Genomic DNA, 23,537 nt, shown 5'->3' with positions numbered 1-23,537 from the left:
TATGAGGCTGTCTTTATAGCTGATCTGATCAGAAAGAAAGAATATTGTTTGGCTAGATCCTTCAATCTCATTTTCCGCTATATAGATGACATATTATCTTTTAACAATCTTAATTTCGGGGATTTGATCGCATCTACCCACACGAACTTGAGATAATGGATACTACAGACACTGTGAAGTCAGCCTCATATCTTGACCTACACTTACAAATCGATGGTAAAGGAAAACTATTGACCAAACTTTACAACAAACGAGATGACTTTTCTTTCAGAATTGTCAACTTACCTTTCATCTGTGGCAACATCCCTTCAGCTCCAGCATATGGAGTGTTCATATCACAACTCATACGTTATGCCAGAGCTTGCTGAAACTACACAGACTTTTTGTATTGGGCTAGAACTCTAACAAATAGGCTTCTGGAACAGGGTTATGCTAAAAGATTGAAGTCATCACTACAGAAGTTTTATGGTCGTCATGAACTTGTGGATCGTTATGGTGTATCCATCAGCACCATGAAAACTGATTTGCTCAACGGGTCATAGTTTTCCTTTCCTCATTTGTCTACCCCGGACTTCACTTTTTATGAGCAACTCGGCGGGTGTTTCTAGAAAAGCAGAGGACGCTTACCCTACCGGTGCACCTGGTCCATGCTCCAAGTTTTTAGTGGAGTCCGAGTTGCTCATTTGCTTTTGTTACTTTGTACATATGATTTTAGTTACTTTATGTTCTTTGTTGTGTATATCTGTCTTCCATGTCTGGTCTTTGTCCCTGGATTACATTCTTTTGATTACCGCAATAACCTTGGTTCCCAAGATTACTCTTTCACTTAACTGAAATCTGTGTAATGTCAAGTATGTCAGGGAATGACTAAATGCTAGGGAAATGATTTGGGGGTACTACTTGCCTTGCACAATAACTGCATATCTACAAGATGATGCATTGACATACATTATACTTACAGACATGTACTGTTTTTGCTATTACCTATGTCTAATAAAATTATGTAGACATATCTTGAAACATTTATACCATCCCGGAAGTTGTGGTTTTCATTATTGATGTTTATTGAAGGGGTGTAAGTAGGTAAGGGAACGAATCAGCTGGTTTTCATACTTATACAGGATCACTTTAATATTTTATCACACTTTTTAAGATATTGCACCATATCACAAAAGTAAGGTCTTATTTGATTTTTGTGGTTATAAACCCTTACTACTAAAGCACATGGAAGAATTTGAATCAAAAGTTTATCTTTGTTACTTAAATATATGAGTATATATCTTTGCTGTTGTACCACAAGGTTCTATACCAATTAAGTCACGTTTAGATTCTGGAGGTTTTCACTTTATGCGTGAAGGAGTTAGGGGTCCAAAACCGACACATTTCTGGTTTCTGGGCAATAATGAATCTCTGTGAAATTTGTATTGTAAAAATATGTTGCATACCATACAAGGATGTGTTGATTGTGTGAAAGGGTATTTTGGCACTGATATTTTAGAAATTTTGGGCAAAATATTGAAATAAGCATTTTTATTTTGCATTCATGTTTACATTGCTAATGATAATTTAAAAGAAATAAATAGCCAGGACCGAGACTGCTAAAACAAGAGTCATATTTAAAAGGTACAAAATAAGTAAAACTGTATCTGCCTTTTGCATGGAATGCCGTCCAGTTTTCTCTCGTTTTCCTGCAAATAGATAAGTTCTACATTATAAATCATTGTTTATTTTTCTATTATAAAGCACGCTTAATTGGAATACGGAACAAGATGATAAAATACAGTTTCTCAAAATCAAATTTATGCTAACGTCAATAATAAGGTTCATCATTGCCACACAAATATGGCCTCAATTTCACCACTAATTTCCCTCTGACTACAGACAAACCTGTGTATCTAGAACAATTTTAAGGTAAAGCATCACCTAGATATGTGAATGTTGCATTCATTTGATATTGAATTATATCAAAACTGGCTTGACCTGCTGTTTTAATTTTATCAGTTCTGCAGATAGGGCGTAAATGAACTATATGTAAATCTGGATAATGTTTTGATATGTTCCCTATGTGTTTTAAGGTAAACTCTATTCACATTGACATGCTGGTCAATTGAAGGACAGTAGCCACCAATAGAAAACAGGTCATTTAAACTGTGTAAATGAGTGGACCATACCAAGTGCATTGCAAAAAAAAAACCAAACAAATTAGGTCATGCTTTGGAAATTCTGCAGTCAAAACTTACCTGATTGGTTGCTGTAGTAGTTTATATTACAAATGGCTTCCGTATGTTAAAATTGTCCCTCCTCGTTTTGTTTACCTGATATGGCATCCGACTATTAACACTGAAGATCGTTGCAAGATTATGAAAGCGCTCACTCTTTAATTTTAAGCCCATGAGTCCTTTGTTTTAGTTGGCTTCGTGTTGCTATTTATATTTTGTGCCTTTTATATTCGTTTTGCAATGCGAGACTTCTTTAATGTCTGTTTTCTTTTCTAAATATGTTTCCTGTTGTTGTGTGTCTATTTGTTATATAGTAATGACATATTTCTGGAATAGATGTCGTTAAGTACCCTAGTCTTATCTTCGGTGAATGTAGTATATTTATAATTATAAGTAAGTATGTAGTTGACATGGAAGCATAAAAAAGGCAAGTTAATCGGGACTAATGCCTTTTATAAACAAGCCCTTAAGAAACACGTATTATTCACTCACCGCTCCTTCTCAGTCGAATTTCGAAAAACAATTCCCATAAAATTTGGCATGTCACCCATATACTGGCAATAATGACTCCAAACTTGGACTGTGTCTTTGGTATCAGTTGTATTGTAAAGGCGAGCACAATTGCAACAACTGCAAACAAAGTTAACATTATTGGAAAGACGACAATGTGCTGTTCATCAATAATCCTATGGTCTTTTATTTATGTTGGTTGGTGTGTTGTACAGTGCCATATTTAACCTTGTAACTGTAGAGTAATGTTATTTCAGTTTTTATTTTCTAAATATTTTTGAAAAAAAAACTGAATTGGTATCATACGCACGACAACGCTTTATATAAAGAAAAGGGCGGATAGAATCAAATAAACGAATCGACTTATGGCTTTGCAATTAATAAAAAATCGTTTAAAAGCACACTTAGATCACACACACATATATATATGGGTCTGAAAAATTCCCAACGATGTTAGAACTGTCAAATTTGCGAAGCAAATTTTGGTCGTTCCCTCCGCGGGACTCGAACTGCTGTGACATCTATGGCAACACCGCCTGCACTAAGTCCAGCGCCCTAGACCACTCGGCCAGCTAGGCTATATAAAAATATAGCTTTCGCTGGCCGGGTCATTCCTCCTTGTAGGATTAATTTAGATTAATAACACCTAGATGAACTGTCCCGTACTACCATACATCGTGTACTAAGTTACAGCCCTAGATTAATCCTACGAGGAGGAATGATCCATAGATGTCAGAGCGGTACGAGTTCGAGTCCCACTGAGGGAACGACCAAAATTTGCTTCGCAAATTTGACAGTTCTAACATCGTCGGAAATTTTTCAGACCCGTCTATAAGTTTACGATATCTTCCCTGTATCAATTTGATCCGATGGAGCAGTGTAGCGAATAGAGTCGTCACATTCTGAGACGTTGTATATATATACATATATATATATATATATATATAAATATATAAATATTACAAATTTCGGTATGCTATATTCGAATTTCAGCAGCATGAGAAAAAATACGTTAGAATTTCAAGATTCAACAGCAAATTGTATACAAGAAGAAGGAAAAAAAAACAACTTCCGAAACAGAAAGCAAAATCCGACACCATTATTATTTCCCAATGTTTAATACAAGGAACTTTAATAAAGTGCATTTCAGAAACATTTCTATATTCTATTAATTTACCTGACAATATGTGAGAGGACTTTCCTAGGAGCCAATGTCCAAAGTTAAAAAGTGGCCGGACCTTTGATGGAGCATCTGGACGGAACACCCCGCTAATTATCTGTATCGTAGTTGTTGACATTAATGCAATTCCAAAGTAAGCGTGTGATTCAGCAACCTACATGAATCACAAAATACATAAGAATATAAGTAGATTGAATTCAGAGACAAAATGAAGGGGCTTTTTGTATATCCAGTAATAAAAAAACATGAAAAAAATATCTATTGTTTATTTCCATCCATTAAATAAGTGGATTTTATATATTTTTTAGCACTCTGTGAACAAACGTAATTATGACATGGAATAATCTTAAACGTGATGACATATGAGTCAGATATAAATGTACATTTTCAAGAATATATTTGTATTACCATTTCTACCAAATGGTAAAAATCAAAGGGCCATAAAAAGGGCAATATATTTATTTTGCGTGTACATTGTATAGAATAAATTCCATATATTCATCTGGCAATGAATTTTGTAATTACTTTTTTTGGCGCAAAGCTCGCTGTATTGGCAACATGTAATATCCCAAAATCTACTGTAAGATTACCTCAGTAAAGGATTTTACTCTGACAAATATAATTATGAATGAAACAGAAGTCATCAAGGCTACCAATATTGCAGCAAACCTGTGCAGCTAAGTAAAGAAAAGTAAACAGAACTTTTTAGTTAAAGTATAGTTTTTACATCAAGTGTACATAACAATTGCATGATTGATTTAAAAATTTAGAATGTGTCAATAAGGGTAATCAAGGGAACCAAGGTTATAGCGGTAATCAAAAGAATGTAATCCAGGGACATTGAAATTGAAAACATTGACATTGAAAACAGACATACTCAACAAGCAACATAAAGTAACTAAAATAATACATACAAAGTAACAAAAGTAAATGAGCAACTCGGACTCCATTAAAAACTGAGAGCGTGGACCAGGTGCACCAGTAGGGTAAGCGTCCTCTGCTTAAAGTGAAGTCCGGGGTAGACAAACGAGGAAAGGAAAACTATAACCCGTCGAATAAATAAATTTTCATGGTGCAGATGAATACACAATAACGATCCACGAGTTCATGATGACAACCATAAAACTTCTGTAGTGATGACTTCATTCTTGTAGCAACATAACCCTGAAGCCAATTTGTTAGAGTTCTAGCGCGATACAAAACGTCTGCGTAATTTCGGCAAGCTCTGCCATAAGTTGACAATTTTGAATGAAAAGACTGCTTATAGTAATAATCCTAAATCAACTTGCGTATCAAAGAGGTTTGCGTATAATTAGTCAAGCAATCGACGAAGAGTGTAAACTAGAGGTCGGAATTGCTCACCTTGAATGTTTTTTTTTTTGCCTTATGAATATCTGATTTTAGAAAGAACAAAGACCAGACATGGAAAACAGACAAACACAACAAAGAACATGAAAAAACCCCAAAATAATACGGGCGAAGTAACAAAAGTAAATGAGCAACTCGGACTCCACCCTAAACCTGGGAAGAATATAGAAAACAATTAGCAATTGAAATATTACCTGTCTGCAAGGTATTTTTTTACAATATAAAAAAAAACACTTCGAAAATGGCTAATTGCTTGACCTTACGAGGGCAACAAATTTCAAAATAATTATTACTTACTTAGATAGCATATTCTTTCGAGAGCTGGTCAAACGAATAATTTCAATTAACAAAATTTTGTATTTATCTTCGACGGCTTTCAAGATACAAGGAAAAATATAGCAAAGCACTTTAAATTTTTCCCGTCATAGATGATCAAAAGTTTTGTTATAAGATATTTGCCGTGCAAAACCAATAACTCTAATATGGAACTGTACTACACATATAACTAATCGATGGAAATCCTTGTAGACATTATCATAAGGACCATTACATCAATTTGAAAGTTCTATTTTATCTATAATGATTTTGAATATATCTTGGCCAAAGACTCAAAATACGCCATTTTTATTCTTCCAAGGACAAAAACTCTAATAAAAGACAGACCTACAACTTGGACCCATAGACTTCCTTCGTAAAGTAATTTTAGTTGAAGAAAGAAATTTGTCTGCATTGACTATCTCTCATTTGTTTTAGATATTCATTTGTAACTATTACTTCGTGGTTTAATCCTGTTTTATATAAATAGACACGGCCGCAATTTTTGTTGCCGGATCAGCATTATAGACACGCCGCTTTAGATGACATCCTTAAAACATATGTTACCATAGTTGGTAACAGTTCACTAAGTGGTTTTAGAGAAGAACATTTCTCAAAGGCACATGTTCAGCACACCTTAATTTGCAGTATTTTTAAGATTGGTATATTAGTGCTAAAAACACTTGATTGATGCTACTGATGATGGACCGTAGGCCCCGAGTTTATTCATCATCCCAGTCATTAGACTGGAAAATCACGAACTATATATCATATATTATTTACCTAAATTTATCGTAGCACAAAATTTAAAACATCTAATGCTCATAGAATTCATTCCTTGTATTAAACACTGGGGTACAATCATGTTTCTCCTTTGACATGGTCTGATAAAGCTTACCGTTGTTTGGTTTGGCATTCTAATTCGATATTTTTGATTTTGTGTATTTCTTGTATACGATTTATTTCTGAATCTTAAACATTCATAGTGTATTATTCTTTTGCTGCTGAATAGAATTTATTACTTGAAACACGTATACAGCATACCGAAATTGGCAAAATCTATATTATTGTTATTTTTGTATTTAAAGAACTGTTAACGAATACGGACCCATACTAATGCCTTAACATTTTGGTGCAAATTAATGATATGGATTTTACATTCAATATTTTTTGCTTTAGATATTAACACACTATAACACACTATAATAAAGTATATAATGGGCAAAATTTTCAGTCAACAAATGACCTTCTTCAGTGCCTTCAATAAACTGAGTGTGTATGAAAGTAAATGGTCTGTGAACACAACTCACAACCTAATCAGGTGAATACCTGTGACGTATACAATTTTTTTTACCGACAGTAACAAAGATCTTGAACATTGTGCTATAGACACACGTTGTGTGTTGATCTTGAATACTGAACTATAAAAAAAAATATTTACAAATACTGTTATAAGAAACTGTACAACATAGGAAGAACTTAATGTTTTTTGTTAATTCCGTGTTGGTGTAAAACACGGAGTTCTTTTATCCAAAATCCCCAAGAACTCCGTGTTTTACACCCAACGGAATTAACAAAAACATTAAGTTCTTCCTATTTTGTACAGTTTCTTATAACAGTATTTGTAAATATTTTTTTATTTTTTTCAAGATCAACACACAACGTGTGTCTATAGCACAATGTTCAAGATCTTTGTTACTGTCGGTAAAAAAAATTGTATACGTCACAGGTATTCACCTGATTAGGTAGTGAGTTGTGTTCACAGACCATTCACTTTCATACACACTCAGTTTATTTAAGGCACTGAAGAAGGTCATTTGTTGACTGAAAATTTTGCCCATTATATACTTTATTATAGTGTGTTAACATCTTTATCGGTATCGTTGTACAATCCTTTAGACTTGTATAATTATTTTTGTTTGTGCTGCATCGTCATGACTGGACGATCCGATACCCATTAAGTTTGCTGGTTGGCAGATTCATATATATATATATGCTTACAACATTTTTAATCATCATATGTATACGAATTATCGAATGACAGAATTTTTGAAGCCTATTATTGAATAATAAATGTCCCAACGTTTTTATAAACCACACTTACAGTGTATATTTGTTACCTGAAACCACAGTTTGGCACCAAATAAACTTTTTTCTCCAAAACTGAATTTAAAGTATCTAGCCACGATTGTACTCAGTCCAGTAAATAATATCCAAGCTATTAACATCAACAGACCTGAAACAGGAAGTGGACGAACGAAATATATATATTTTTAAATTGAACATATTTATAAAGTTGTTTTAATGCGATCAATTTATGTGGGATATAACTTGGTAAAATTGGGGTAAATGCAAGGAAAATATTTTCGTACTTACACGGGGTCTGTAGGAAAAAAACTGCAACAGAATATATGGTACGAAATGAAGATGTTTTAAGTATGAAACCAATTTCATTATTTCAAAGGCAAATCCATATACTTATTCTAAAAACTGACCGGTAATGTGGTCTGTCACAGTTTCTGAATACAACATACAGGTGAATTACGTGGGTTTTTGGTATGCATGTTCATCTATTGTCTGATAACTATATATACTGCTACTTAAATGTTATTGTGGAAAGCTAAACCAGACCGTAAGGTGTATTCGATGTAGATGTAGGGATGAGATATAAGGAACGCGATATATGGTAAAAAATAAAGGGTTTACGGAAATACGGAATTTAATTTAAATATATGATATAAATAAAGGACGTTCGTGCGGAGAGTAATTAAGAAGTTATGTTTAGTATCATATGACAGTTTATTTATGGAAGGAAATAAGATTTAAAAGGGTTTCAACATGCTTTTTAATTCTTTTTTAAATTTGTTGGACCTCTCCTTGATTATACAGTTGCAGTTATCGAATTTTTTTGTATAATTTTATTTATTTTTCTTTAATAAAACTATGCATGTGCATCATATTCTTGTTCTCTGTCATGGCTGCTCGTTTCTATGCATGCGTTCTTTTTGTATCATTTGTAACGTGTTAATTATTGTTGGTTTTGTCGATACAATCCAATATTTTTTACAAGAGCATTCTAAATTTCCCTTCAACATTTTGACCCTTCACGCGCAGGTCAAAAATAATTTAACTACTAACCTATTTAATTTTTTTTAAGTATTACTCAGTGATTCGATAAGACATTGTTCGTCGGTGTTGTTTAAAATACACATCTTTCCTTGTATGTTGTTCAAACTTTCAGGCGGTTACTAGACCTGGTCTCAATGTTAGTGACGAAGAAGAAAAAGGAAATATCATGTATTGTGAAGCTTTTTTGTAGAGTGGTAAGAGGTGTCTGCTCATTTGTTATAAATAAGCCATGGAAAAGTATTTACGATACATGCATATTCGTGATTAATCCCGTATTTTTTTAATTTTAGTTTTTCAGTTAGGATAAGCATTCTTAAATGGGTTTACTGGTTGTGTTACCAACATTTGTCGAGTTGTTGTTTTTATATACAATTTATCTTCGGGAAAAATATTTGTGAACTGTATAATCACGGAGAAGTCCAACAAATTAAAAAAAAAAAATTAAGAAAACACACTGGTTGCGAAAACAGAAATATTGCTATTAGAATGTGGAGTTATCAAAGGCAATATATTAAAATGTTCGAAAATGGTTGTTGTTTTAGGATTACAATCATAAATCTTTGAAAGATGCCGTAAATTGTGGAGGGTAATCATTATTTAATCACAAGAACGTCCATTTTTATATGTGGACGGGTAACATTAAGAAATACTTGCTTCCTATTTCACCAATATATCCAAGTTGTTTCTTGGCGTATTTTGATAAAACAAACTTTTTAGGAAAGAGCAGTCTGTGCTGCAAACGATGTCATATTTTTCATGACGTAATGATACGATCAAAGCTTATTACAATATCACAAAGGTCTCCCCTTTGATGTGGACATTCTAAAAATGGAACGAAATCGATTTGAAGACAAAATGTTAGACATGTTTTTTAATGTTATGCGAACAGCTTTTTTTAATCGGGACTCTTATTAACTATATTGACAATTTATTACATAACCCCAATGAAAATATATATAAAATGTTCAATCAGTCTCTTTGTTAAAAGCCTTTTTGTCCGTATTTCAATTATGTCACAAAACTTATTTTTGTCGACGTTGGCCATTGGCTACATTCTTGCTTAAGGTTGTAAAATATAACAACGAATATTATTTTTACCGAAGTATATTCACGCTTAAAGGACTGTATAAATATTCAGAACATCATGTTTATTCTGAAAAAATAATGAGTTTCATTGTCTAATAATAGATAAATACGCACGTATGTTGTGATGTCACGTTGTCTTTTTCCCGACGTTTTCTACATGTTGCGTGCTACCAGTCTTTATCAAAAGCTTTTTTCGTTAGCTTTGAGTGAATTAATAACTTTGAAATTTTGAATTTTACATGTATATATGCTGCAGACAGTATATTCTAAAAATTATGGTACTTGGTTGAACATGTATCTAAGTGCAGCATTTTGTCTGTGTCTAACCAAAATGTCACAACATCTAAAATTTGTACATTTTATTTGTTCACGCGTACACCATGCCAAATTCGAACGAATTGTTCAAAAAGGCAAATGGTGTTGAGTCGATTTGTCCATATACTTAAAAATGTATTCATCCTCCTCTTTGGTTTTATCATTTCATTTTTTTCTTTGGCTTAACAAATGGGTTATATATTATATACTATATGTAAAACGGTGTCTAACAAAAATGACGTTCTGTTTTGAGACGTAAAAACTCTTTTAACGTCAATTTAAAAAAAAAACAATAAAAAGTATTGAAAACTTACGATACTAGATTAAATTATTACGACTGTTGACGTCTGTTCATATGCAATTATGTTGTAGTGAAAGCGGGATCAGCGTGCCTTCACCAAAGTATTTTGAAATGTGTAGACACGCACTTTCAAATTTGCTAGGGAAATATTATAAAATCAACGTATTTCATGATTGTCTAATTACCTCTTGACAATTATTTTAGCAATAAGATATAATAAGCTGTACAAATATTTTTTTGTTTTTTTTCTTCAAACTGGACCAAAAACAAAACAAAAAATGGTTTATTCTGGTGTGGCCTTTTTTATCTCTTATAACTCGGAAACCGTAAGAGATATCCGAAATTTGATTGAAAAATGCAGGCAGGATTATTAATGAAGAATCCAATAAAAAATCCAGTGAAATAAAAAATTTCGAAATCGGACCAAAAAAAAAGATACGAATATATTTTTAGGCGTTGCCCAATTTGACCCCCTATAACTTGAAAACGGTCCAAAACTGTACAAAACCTGCTGTACATTTGTTTAGCCGAATTAGATAAAGAACAATCTACAGGGGTTTTAATGAAATACATATTTTTACCCTTTTTGGTCTCTTTTTCTTAAGCGAGAGGGACAACAAAGCCCAAATTAAATAGGAATATTCTTAGTTGTTGGTAAAATCATATCAACATTTCAGAACAATTCGTTAACCACAACTAAAGTTATCGCACGGAAACGAAGTGTCCCCAGACCACGACGACGCGGACGACGACTGCGCTATAACATTATACGTCCGCAAGTTTTTTTTACGTCGTATAATAAAAACGGGAAATTTTGGTCTCAAATTTTCTCAGAGAGGGAGATTTGCCAAGATTTTGTTTCCTCAAAATGTTTAACAATATACCATAAAATTCTGAAACGAGTACATGTATTCGAAAATATCAACATACATCTACATTAGAGACATAAAACCAAATAGGAAAGATTCACTTAATACGCTTTCAAAATATGATTTCCCGGCGAATGAGGGTGGGTGGGGGTGTGCTACTGACTTCTTTGCTTGTAGGTTTGTTGGCTTTCTGGTTTAGTGAGGGAGTTTTACCTTTTTTAGCGCATCACGAAATTTGTTTTCATAATCCCTAACATTTTTCTCATAGGATAAAATTTCCTTCAAATCATTTTTAAATGGTTGATGTCAAACTATTTACCATAATCTGATCATTTTAATTGACCAAAACGTACGAAAAATTAATTTTGAAAAAAAATAAATGAAGCACACTTCTTTTTACATGTAACAATTATAGAACGATGTACGTTGCAATACAAAAAAGACGTCAAATTTTGCCCATTTCGCCGTTACCAAAAATGACACCAACACCGTACGCTACGTCAATACATTCATTATGTAATAATACTATTTCTTATAGACATTGAAAATTACTGATGAAAAATAAGGCAATCAGATTGTGTGCTGGATGGTACGGAGATGGCAGAAAGTAAACACAAGAAAGTGAGAAGCAAGGCGTGTAGAAAATCCATGAACACCACTGAGCAGGCTGCAGCTAGCCCCCAAACAACATTATTCATAGGTTCAGATAAATAGTTGTCCCTTTATTATCCAGAAACGTAAAGTCCACTGAATTGTACGACTCATTCGTCATTGAACTTCGAACGAAAGAGGTATTCGGTTCGCTACATTGTGTAGGTCGTCTCTGTTTCATTTGTTCTTGTCTAGGCAATGTTTTTGGGTTTATGCGTATTTAAATCACCCGATTGCTGACATTTGGTATTTTGTTGCGAATATTTAGAGCTTAGATGACATGAAAACCATTGTCCACATACAGCGTTATTTGACCAGCAATTGCAGACTTTGACATGTATAGCCTATCAACACCTCAAACATACACTTTATCGAAAACACGGGTCGTTCATAGTTTAGAAATAATAGCGATCTATAAATTTACCATGGATTTGTGTTAATTGTGGTAAAGCTGCTCCTCTGTAAAGTAGAGTTGATTTGAAGTTCACTTTAGAATATGTAGTTATTGGCAATTCAGTATGATGTAACAAAGCAGGTGCACCTAGAGAAAGATTAAATCATATGTGTACCCTGAAATTAACTCCTTAAAAATTTTGGTAAAAATAATTTAAGTATCAGCAGAAAAAAAAAACAAAACTTGACGACAAGTAACTTTAATCTGCAATTACGAAAAATTTCCCAATTAAAATAGATACGTAAGTCATATAAAAATATAGAAAAATTAAATAAAAATAATCAAGCTTTGGACAATATAAGGATCCAAACAATCCACCATTGACTTCAAAGTTTCTGTATATTAAAAAAAACGCAAGAAGTGTTTTTTCTTTACATACATATCGTCAATGTCGAACGTGAAATACAATTTGCAGGTTATAATAACGTTAGTCTTTATGTAATAAGGCCGAATCCATATAAAATTCAGACACTGCCTATAGTAGAGGGGTCTCATTCTGTCAAAACCAACATTGAACAAATAGTGCTTTTCCGGTCTCGATATGCTATATGTTTACGTTAAAAATCAATCAAATCAAGAATGATAACTCCCACAAAGGGTCAATTTTATATACAATCTATACAATTTTTATCTCGAAAACACAGAAACCAAAGATTGGTTTTGTGGTCTGCTACTGTTTCAGAGTTAGATATAAAAAATATGTATGATTTTTGACATGCATGAATCACTACCGGCTAATTGAAGAAAAGGACTGCTACTTAAATCATCGCACTTACCACGTGGTACCTCTCCCCATGCTATCATAACGTAATACTCTTGGTTAATATCGAACGTTAATCGCTCATTTGGTTTAAATCTGTTAACAACACTCATGACTTTTGGTCTTGTGAATTCACATTTTAATTTTCCATCCTCCTGAGCTACAATCATATCTTTTAATTCATCTTTCTATGATAAAAAAAATTGAAAAGAAATCTCTAGGCGTGATAAAGTTATGTTGACGACAGTGATAAAATTGTGATGTGAGTACATCACAAAAGATAACAATATAACAGAAAACATAGTAGAATATTCCAAAACAGAGAAAATCGAAAGATACACGGATAACAACTTTTTCATCTTTGAAGAAACATCGGAAGTCTATAAAAAGGAATAATTTTATTGTCGGAGTATGATGCTATTATAAGACGTGTCTTTTATTAAACATCCTAACATTTAATAGATATGGGATAGATTTCAAAAAAGCTGATCGAAAATATTTTAACGAATTGAATAATATTCCATTTTGCTTTTTGCAAACTTACGAAGAAGTCTTTATGATTATTAGACAGTAGTCGATTCCTGCACCCCAAAACCTACCAAATTCACAAATTTACAATTCAAAAACAGTTACAAAACACATAACAAGTCCTAATTTTCAGTCAGTTGCTTCGGAAATTAAAAAAAAATGATTGTACATGAAATTAACAGTTGCAAGAGTAATTGTTTATGATTTAGTGTATATACATGGGAGTGGGCCTGGTCTTACCTCCCATTTTCAGTTGAATCAGTGTTAAATTTTTCTTTATCTTTTTGTACGAATTATTTTGGTTATTTCATATTCTTTATTGTGTGTGTCTATTTTTTTTCTTGTCTAGTCTTTATCCATTAAATATATTCTTTTGAATCTAGCTCGAATCATGCCACGCTTAGTTCCCTTGATAACTCTTTTCTCCAAAATACAGATCTGTATGTAGAAGGGACTATAATTCGGAATAGGTTATTGGTGAATTGTAAGATGATTCTTTACTTTAAGGAAAAATGACGTATGTCGCTTGTTTGGTTTTCTGCATGGGAATCTCCTCTACCATTGCAGTATCTGAATTGTATATGGATTGATACTAAAATCAAATAACCTTATATTGTCTGTAGTTGTAAAATTCTGGATTATAACCATGCTGGACTGTATATTCTCCGTCTTTTACGGTGCAAGAAATTGTATGATCCGTTCCCTGTTAAATGAATATGATTAAGAAAATTAAAAAAAAAACAATTACATGGCATGAGCTTGAGAACAGGGAATAAAAACATGAAATTCGTATATATATATATGAAATAAATAACATGCAAATGATGGAACATCACACGAAATGACAAATGTCGATGATGAAAAAAAAATAGTAAAAGCACCAACACGCACTTTTGAACTTGATATCACATGGCAAGAAATCGTGCGGTAATAACTTGATCGAGCGTCACGAACGTACGTTTGAATCTGTGACTTGAAATTACTTGTTTTTGGAAAATCCATCGAAATCGTTTTATTGTGATATATTAAATCAAAATACTGAGTGAGAGTAGAAGTGGCGGATGTCTCGTCCGTCGGTTGATATCTTATAGCTATACAGACGTCGACATAACACAAAATAATAAAGACTTGAAATAAATTTGTTAAATATGATATAGATTAACGTTTGAATATTGGCCTAAATATGATCAAAACTGCAAATACCATACAAAATATTACAAAAGTGCGCCAATACGGGATCTAGCCGTCCAATATCGATAAATCCCGTCCAATACGTCATATTGAATGGGTTAATATCCATATTGGCCTAGCGTATTAGACTAGTTAGTCAAAAAAAGTATTATTGCGTAAGGTTTTTCATATTGAGTTATTGGTCCTTAGCTGGAAATATTGGACTCAGTTTTATATGGCTAATCTCAGACCAATAACTAAGCCAAATACGGAAAACCTTACACAATAATACTATATTATTAAAACTTTTATCGGAATTATATAACTGTAGAACAGATAATGTTTTTTTTTTCAGATTTGCTAATTGACAAACATGACACATCCATAAATACTCCAAAATTTACCTCTCAATCGACTCCAATATCCATATTGGCCTAGCGTATTAGACTAGTTAGTCAAAAAAAGTATTATTGCGTAAGGTTTTTCATATTGAGTTATTGGTCCTCAGCTGGAAATATTGGACTCAGTTTTATATGGCTAATCTCAGACCAATAACTAAGCCAATATGGAAAACCTTACACAATAATACTATATTATTAAAACTTTTATCGGAATTATATAACTGTAGAACAGATAATGTTTTTTTTTCAGATTTGCTAATTGACAAACATGACACATCCATAAATACTCCAAAATTTACCTCTCAATCGACTCCTTTAACAGGCCCCTTATGGCACTTAAGTAACAATGAAAAATTATATCTAACAATGACAAAAGTTTACGAACCATCCATCTGTCTGCAGAAAATCCAACCGAAATGTAACCATCCTCTTGTGTAGCAAATATCTGGAATCTGGTTCTGTTTCCTTCATCTTTAAATGTTACTCCGACGTCACAGTTTCCATCTGTACAATATGCAGGGTAAAGTATACAGCCATGCGTTTGACCACAACCGTCAAAATGTATCTGCACACCTTTTGTATTATCGGCCTGTAATAAACGTTTTGAAACAGCGTTAACTATTATCATTAATTGGACAAACGATGGGAAGAGACAACAATAATTCCATATATATTTTTAATGAAATGGTACAATACGCGATCATAATAACAATAGAACGATGTGTAAAACACAGTAAATCAATATCGGCAGAATCAAATGTAAGTACAGATAGCTCCATCCCTCAAATCGATAAAACCTGAAAATCATATTATAAAGAATTTACCTGTGGAACAAGAGTGTGTGGAACGTCGATGGAGGATGGTAACGAATTCTTTATGTTTACCCAAAACATGTCAAAGTTTTCAACGACCGTTGTACTACAAAGAATCAAAACGGCTATTTTACAACTGTATTCAGCCCAGAAGCTTTTATAATTTTTCACAGTTGCAAGTAAGACGTCGTAACGTCACAACACCGATATTCGACTTTTACGTACGCGTAACTGCGCATTGAATGCGGAAAATACATGTATGACCTCAGGATTAAGTGATCGTGATCGTCATAACACCTGAATTTTGGTTAGCTGAAAGATGCAATGACTTCCCTGTTTAATTCTGCTGACTGAAATTCGGAATAACTAGTTTGATCTGTCGGTTTTTGGTCTGGACCTGTCTTAGACGTAATGTTTTGTTACTGTGTCACATAAAACGTTTAGACATATATATTTTATCTATTTAGCCTTGTTTTCTACGAAAAGGTAAAATTATGTTATTGTTAAAAATGTTGTTTGCTGATCTAGTTTATTAAAACTTTTTATATCAATTTCAACTTCAACTAGTGTAGTATTTATAAATTGTGTGATAAGAACTTTAGCATTAAGTAACATATAGACAGACCACACTATTTGTATTGTGGCTTTTTACGTTAGTATGATGTAATTTAAATCTAAAGCCATGATGATTTTTAGAGTTTGCAATTGGTCGTTTACACTGAACAAAAAGTTATATACAAAATGCATTTTATGTACAGTTTCTAATCATTAAGTTCCTTAGGTTGAAAAAAAAAGCATTTTTAATTTGTTGTCGCTATAGTGTTTGTTTTTAAGACTCAAAGGAGGATTTATTCGAATGAAATGCAAACTATTGATGTATTTAGCAGTAATAGTCTTACTATATTTCTGATACCAATGAAGTTGTACGTTCTGGCAAATGATTTTTTTTCAAATGGACACATGTCAATTCAGGATTTCAATCTCGTAATATTTAATTGAAACCATAGATTATATATTTACAGTAACTTTACTTATCTTAAGCATATTTTATAATTTCATACTTACAACATGGTTAGATTGCCCTCGTTTGAGGTAGGTGCTCTCCATGTCACGTTAATTTCATTTACCGGATCATTATTCCAATGTCCAATCATATTCTAAATAATTCGAAAAAAAAAAAAAAAGACCAACATCAGGCTCTGTGGGAAAATGGATTACTACAGTTACCAAATCAATGTATATTCCTGTATATAAACTTATGTTCTACTAAAAACCTGTCATATCAACACTTTGTTATTATGCAACTGGTTCTTTATAAAAAAAAAAAAACATTATGCTGTTACCTTGTATATATTATTTTAGTAACTTTATGTTGTTTTTGTCTGTTTACCATGTTTGGTCTTTGTCCATGGATAACATTCTTTAGATTTCGGTTAGAACATTGGTTCCATTGACTACTCTTTCTATATATACACTACAAATATATTACATTTACATACATTTTTTCCGTCAATGCAGTCATAAGTCATTACTTTCTCCTCTGGAAATTTAACAAATTCACCAATGAATTCTTCCGTATCGCCTTGTCTTCTATGAAATGCAATTTGTATACCCATCAGCGTACGTCTGTCTTTCCCTCGAATGGTAACTAAAATATGCAATTTTATCATGTAAAGGCTGAAAATGTTGCGATATAAAGTAATAAATATGTAAACATGACGATAAATACAGTTCTTGGATGGTATAAACTTCCCACTTACACCATATACCATCCATCCATCCCCCATCGTTCCCATCCCCATTGCCCATTGAGAATTCCTCTTTCCCCACAGGAAAATCCCCATCCCCAATGGAAATTTCATTGCATATTTCTAATCAAATATTTACATTATCAAATCAAAGTTTATATATATGAATTCTTCAACATTTAAACTATAATTTTAAATTTTATATATATTTCACGTCAATAAACACTTTTAAAACAAATTTCCCCATCCTCCCCATTCAAATCCACATTCCCCATACAATATCCCTATCCCTCATCCCCATTCCCCATCACCCATATACCATAGACTGGAAAGTTATCCCCATACAAGTACTGTACTTATCGTTTCTTCCGGAAAGATGCTTCTAGACAAAGAGATGAGAAAACAATGGCAATGTTGAGTACTGTGATGTCCGTTGCCCTCCTTTCCTCTACTTAACAGGGAAAGGTATTTGTATTTGTTATAGCTCATTCTATATAACAAAACATTTATGATTTTATTCTTTTCCTTTAAACCCTAAACTTCAAGAAAACATTACACACAGCACATCCGTGTTATCTATTTTATTAGTTTAAATGAATCAAAGCACAGCCTTAAAGTGTTTGTCATTTGATCATAGTGAGAAAAAATACTGACATTTAAAACAATAAGCGGTTACATGTAAGAACAGGTTTTTCGTTTTTCAAAGTCGAATATAGAAGACCCTAGCGCAAAGAAAGTGCATTACAAAATGGAAAATAAAATGTAATAAAAGTATTCTTTTGTTTATTATTACCAAAACATTCTGATTGAAATCATTTGCAGATAGTAAGTTAGAGGTATTGGACCCTTTTAAAGATTCTCCTCTTGTCGATTTTGTGTACGACAGTAAAATTAGAATTACTTTTGACATATGAAATGAAAGATATAAAAGTTATTTATGAAAGACTTTCGAATTTTGTAGTATTCTATTTATATCATCTCTAAAAATAATATTCACAGGAGCAATGAACGAAGAAAGAGGACTGACTTTCACAACTTAAAAAGAAAAAAAAATACTTCACCAAATAAGCATTATATAACTTTAACGCTTTTATTTGAGTATCGTTTGAGGTTTAATCAAATGGATGGATATTGGTAAACTCTTAGAGAGATAAGTTTTATATGCTATGCATGGAAGTTTAATGATATAAAAAATAACACAAGATTTGAAAAAAAAGACTGCTTACTATTAATATTTTGATCGCCGACGTAATTATCTTCTTTGATATCGATGATGTATGGTGGGTCAGTAAACTGCGCTTCTTGCCCTCCATGCTTCGGAAAAAAATTAAGACATGTACCGATCGGAGGTCCGTCTGCATGTCCCCTCACTGTAAAATTAATAGGCATTGGAATTACGTAATAACACAAATACACACATTGAAAATGAATTTAAACATAAAACTTTATAGTGCTTCATGCAAATAAGTATTGATATTACCTACATATAATGATCTAAATTGGTTTCTTATACACATATTTTGTAAGGATTTGTAATTGTGGCCTGTTATGGGATATAATATTTCCTAAAATCTAACGTATCACAAATCATGATTATAATTGATTATCCGATTAAATAGTCCCTATTTAATCAAACTTTTTGTAATATTTTGAACATATCTCAGATAGCGAGCATCATTTTTTTCATATATTGCAAATAACCGATAAAGGAATAAATAAAATTTCAATTTGGATAATGATTTCGTCACGGTTTATATCAGGGCACGCACTAGCAGGCTCACCAGATACGAATAATGATCGTCACTATCTAAAACGAAATGTCATTTATTTCTATACTCTTTACAAAATTTACTGACCACTTCGATGCCCCGATATAGATGAGCAAACTGTAATGTTCTGTTTTCCTTTCTTTCAATAATGAAAGGAAATAAAAATAAAAACAAATATATTGAAAAAACGAACACCGTACGAAAATATAATCCACAATTAAAGGAAGGAGTAAAAGTAGAGGTTCAAGGCTATTTTGTAGCCGATTATGAAAAAAAACAAAATAATCAAGATCTGTATGATGAAATAACTTTCCCCTAGACAAAACATGATCCACTTAAATGTGTAGTTTAATCTTTATAGTTTTGTGTTGTGGATAAAAGGTTCCAGTATTTTAAATACATCTTCTTCGGTATAATTGAAGATGATTTGGAATCTTTTTTATCACAAAGAAGAAGGAATCTCAAACAGGTTCTACGTATTTGTATTCGGTTGTATTGTTTTTTCATGGAGTAACAAGGATTTTTAATGTTTTTGAGTTAGGATTTTAAGTGATTATGTGGATTAGTTGTCTAAATGGTTGAAAAAGCATAGGTTTTGATGCTATTGTATTCTGATAATAATCTGGCTTTAAGGTTTTCTAGAAGATTTTTCAAATTGTTCAGGATCCACATTGAATTGATACCACTAAGGGAGAAATAAGTGTCATGATTTGACTGAAGACCCTCTTTGATAGCTGTGAGTATGAAAGAGAAAAAGTTTCGAAAAAGGTTAGGTAGTACATTTTGCAGATCCAGCAATGACGCTTTGTATGGATTCTTGAGGAGTTTTGAATCCAGTACATGGACGATATATCATATTCACAGTCTTTCGAAAAGAGGTTTATGGTTTTTCACTGTCACTTCTTTGGAGAGTGTAGCAGCAGTATAGGTCTAAATAGTGCTATTATTTTCTCTGTTCCGATAAAAATCATTGCATGTAGCAAGTCTCACTGCTGGTATGACAACATTTTTGTCTTGTATAGTAGACAATGACTCTTACATCAATCTTTAAGAACGTTTTATGTGCATTTTATGATTTTTTACAAGAAGTGAGAATTGTGTCAAGAACTGTATGCATGTCTGTCTTTGCAGTTTATTACTTAATTCGTTCCGTATTTTTAGGTCTTTTAAACCTCACGATAACTCTTTATTAAAATACGTGTGAAATAACTATTTTGTTTTGTTGTCACTCCAAACATCTTCAAAAGGGACATCAGTTTACTATTACGTATATGGTAGTTTGAATTCCACTTGCTTGCATAAAATATATCAAAAATCACAAGAAAAGGTCTTTATTACACAAAGTGAAAACAAATAAATATTTCTTGATATTGAAGAAGCAGACTACAAAAGAGTACAAGAAATATAGTACAATTACCTTCCCCAAACGTTGACGTCCATTAACGTAATATCAAGCTGCTGTAACTCGATTATTAGAAACATATTGAAAGACGTGATGATGTGATTAAGCTTGTTTTACATGTGATTCCCTTTACTATATATAAAAAAAAAACAATGCAAATAACATGCAGATATTCATAAAGTCAAACTCAAATCAAAATTATGTTCTTAGAAACCAAAAATCAATAACTTGACACTTTCAGTGGCTGAAAAGAATAAAGTTTGTAGTAATGAGAGCTTACTTGACATCATTTCATATCTTAAAAAAATGTCTGACAAAAAAGCTCATTTTACAGACACTGTACTAAAGTATCTTTAACGACCACTTCATATTAGTAAATACAAGAAATTGAAATGGCCATTATCACGTTTTTAAAACGAACATATTACGTGAATCAGTATATTTTTTAATGAAAACAAAACCATACCTGTAACTATTTGGTATAGAAAACTCCAAAGCGCAATGCAAGTCAATCCATTACCGAATCCATCACATTGAGTGGTCATTTATCTCGTTTTTAGTTAAAAATTATAAGCACCTTTTGATATGGAATCTGCATTCAGAATGCTCCTAAATACTTTTGCTACATGATATATAAATGATGTAATTTTATGCTGCACGCATAGTAGTAAGATTTGATATCATTTTAATTATTTTTAAATCACAGTTGTCTATGAATAATTATCTGATTTTATGCACATCAGCAGAGAATTCAAAATATTCTTTACGATGTAGTTGAAATTCATTTGTAGAAGGAGGTTCATTAAATGTTCACACACTTATCTCTAACAATGAATTATGTCAACATACAGAGATAAGTCATATTTATAACTTCATATAATAAGACATTTCTCTGAAAAAGTAATACTTGATGGGAGGTTTTTTTTTACGAGATTAGAATATGTGGTACAATGAACTGGAATACCTCTTTTTATGACCAGGCGAAAATTATTTATCTTAAATCACTTTAAATGGGTTATGTTCCGTTAAGAGATACATCCCAAAAGAAATCTAGTCCTATACTTACCTCTATATGTGGTTAAGGAGGTTCGTTAACAATATGGTAAGTCATACGGTTACGTTAACTGAAAAAAATACTAGATTTCTATACGAGTTTTCTATGATTAAATGAATTAAACAGGTCGGCAACAATATCGAAAAATGTTCCTGCTTTCTCTGTACTATACTGTGAAATTCGTTTACAGCTTCAATTAATGTCACAAAATAAGATACTTATATGTGACTTACTTCAAATTAGTATATATATTATGTAATATCTTTTTAGAAGTAATGTATTACACTAACAATTACATTATGGGTGTTTGAAGATTTTGTGACTTTTTGGCAAAAGATATAACATAAATAGTGAATATTACAAATCGCAAATCACTTCAAAACAAATCAAGTTGTACTTTAATTCCCTTCTGAATAAAACAAAACCAACATAAAAACAAAACAAAACAAACAAAAAGTGTATGTACTCTTCGCCTCAAATACTTACAAAGCGCCAGGTAACAGATATCATTTAAACATGATAATTTTGCTCGGTCCTTAACTTGTAGCGTTTTGTTTTTACATGCATGACTATGGGAAAATCAGGTTTTTCTTGGAGGTAATTACCAAACAGTTGCTTTACAAATTTAGCAGTTCCAATATTGTTGGGGAGTTTCCAGACTATTGTATGCTTGCTTTATCTTCTCTGTATGTAAAATGATCCAATGGAGCTGTGCAGCGATTAAAGTCTAAACGTTCTTAGACGTTTGTTTTGATATTCATTTGATCTGACATGTATCGTTTTATTTTTATATTTTTAGCTGACCGTCAGGTCTTTCGAGCTGCACTTTTTGCAGGGGGTGCATATGTGTTGAATTTGTGCAAAAGTCCTTTATAATATTGCGTTATTTGTATGGTAGGATTGGCAGTTTTTGCACCGATTCCTGATTACACTACACCGTCATCATAAATTGCTGAAATTTGACTAAATTAGTTATGGCTCACACTTTTTATCATCGTGCACAATATCAACATACCTAACGTTTAAAGGGAAACGTTTCGTTTCGCAAGGATTCCATTAATGTATTCACATTCGTATCATTGTTAGTTTGGGTATAATTATAGTCAATAATTCAAACACAATTTTCCCACTTAGTTACGAAAACAACCTTAACTACTGATATGGATAATAACACTTTATAAATTGATTTTAATTTAAATCTTAATGCCGAATATCATGTTATATAATGAGCTGTGCTAAAATGGAAAGGTACCTACAAATCCGCGTACTTACGTAATGCTCTTGTATTACATATCAACTGTGATATTAAAGTGTATATGCAGAGGCTAAAGGAATGTTGCGTTAATGAAGTTAATTTCATGCCACAAAATGAGTCCTAGTAAATAATATATAAATGCATGCCAGCAAAAATATCATTTTACATTATAGTACTTGTAAATACAGTTGGATTGTTCTTTTGCCTGTTGCTCCATTTGGAAGATTTAAATTTCTGCTTA

General features: G+C 32.3%; 1 protein-coding gene across 1 annotated transcript; it reads right to left on the bottom strand.

Annotated features, from left to right (window-relative positions):
* Positions 1-1,515: 1,515 nt before the first annotated feature.
* Positions 1,516-21,638, bottom strand: LOC148621499 (ferric reductase 1-like). The gene is made up of 14 exons (XM_088575959.1): positions 21,454-21,638; positions 19,043-19,186; positions 17,568-17,716; positions 17,134-17,225; positions 16,081-16,174; positions 15,642-15,845; positions 14,293-14,388; positions 13,174-13,345; positions 12,368-12,484; positions 7,713-7,828; positions 4,500-4,586; positions 3,907-4,063; positions 2,712-2,849; positions 1,516-1,688 (listed from the first exon to the last, which is right to left on the bottom strand). Exons 1-14 carry the CDS (start codon positions 21,530-21,532, stop codon positions 1,567-1,569), a joined length of 1,767 nt encoding a protein of 588 aa, XP_088432085.1. The 5' UTR covers positions 21,533-21,638; the 3' UTR covers positions 1,516-1,566.
* Between the last annotated feature and the right edge of the window lie 1,899 nt (positions 21,639-23,537).

Source organism: Perna viridis, chromosome 3, assembly GCF_037379345.1.
Source record: "Perna viridis isolate PV_CMFRI_1.1 ecotype Kerala chromosome 3, ASM3737934v1, whole genome shotgun sequence".
NCBI classification, from domain to species: Eukaryota; Metazoa; Mollusca; class Bivalvia; order Mytilida; family Mytilidae; genus Perna; species Perna viridis.
This window is presented reverse-complemented; position numbering and strand designations above follow the sequence as displayed.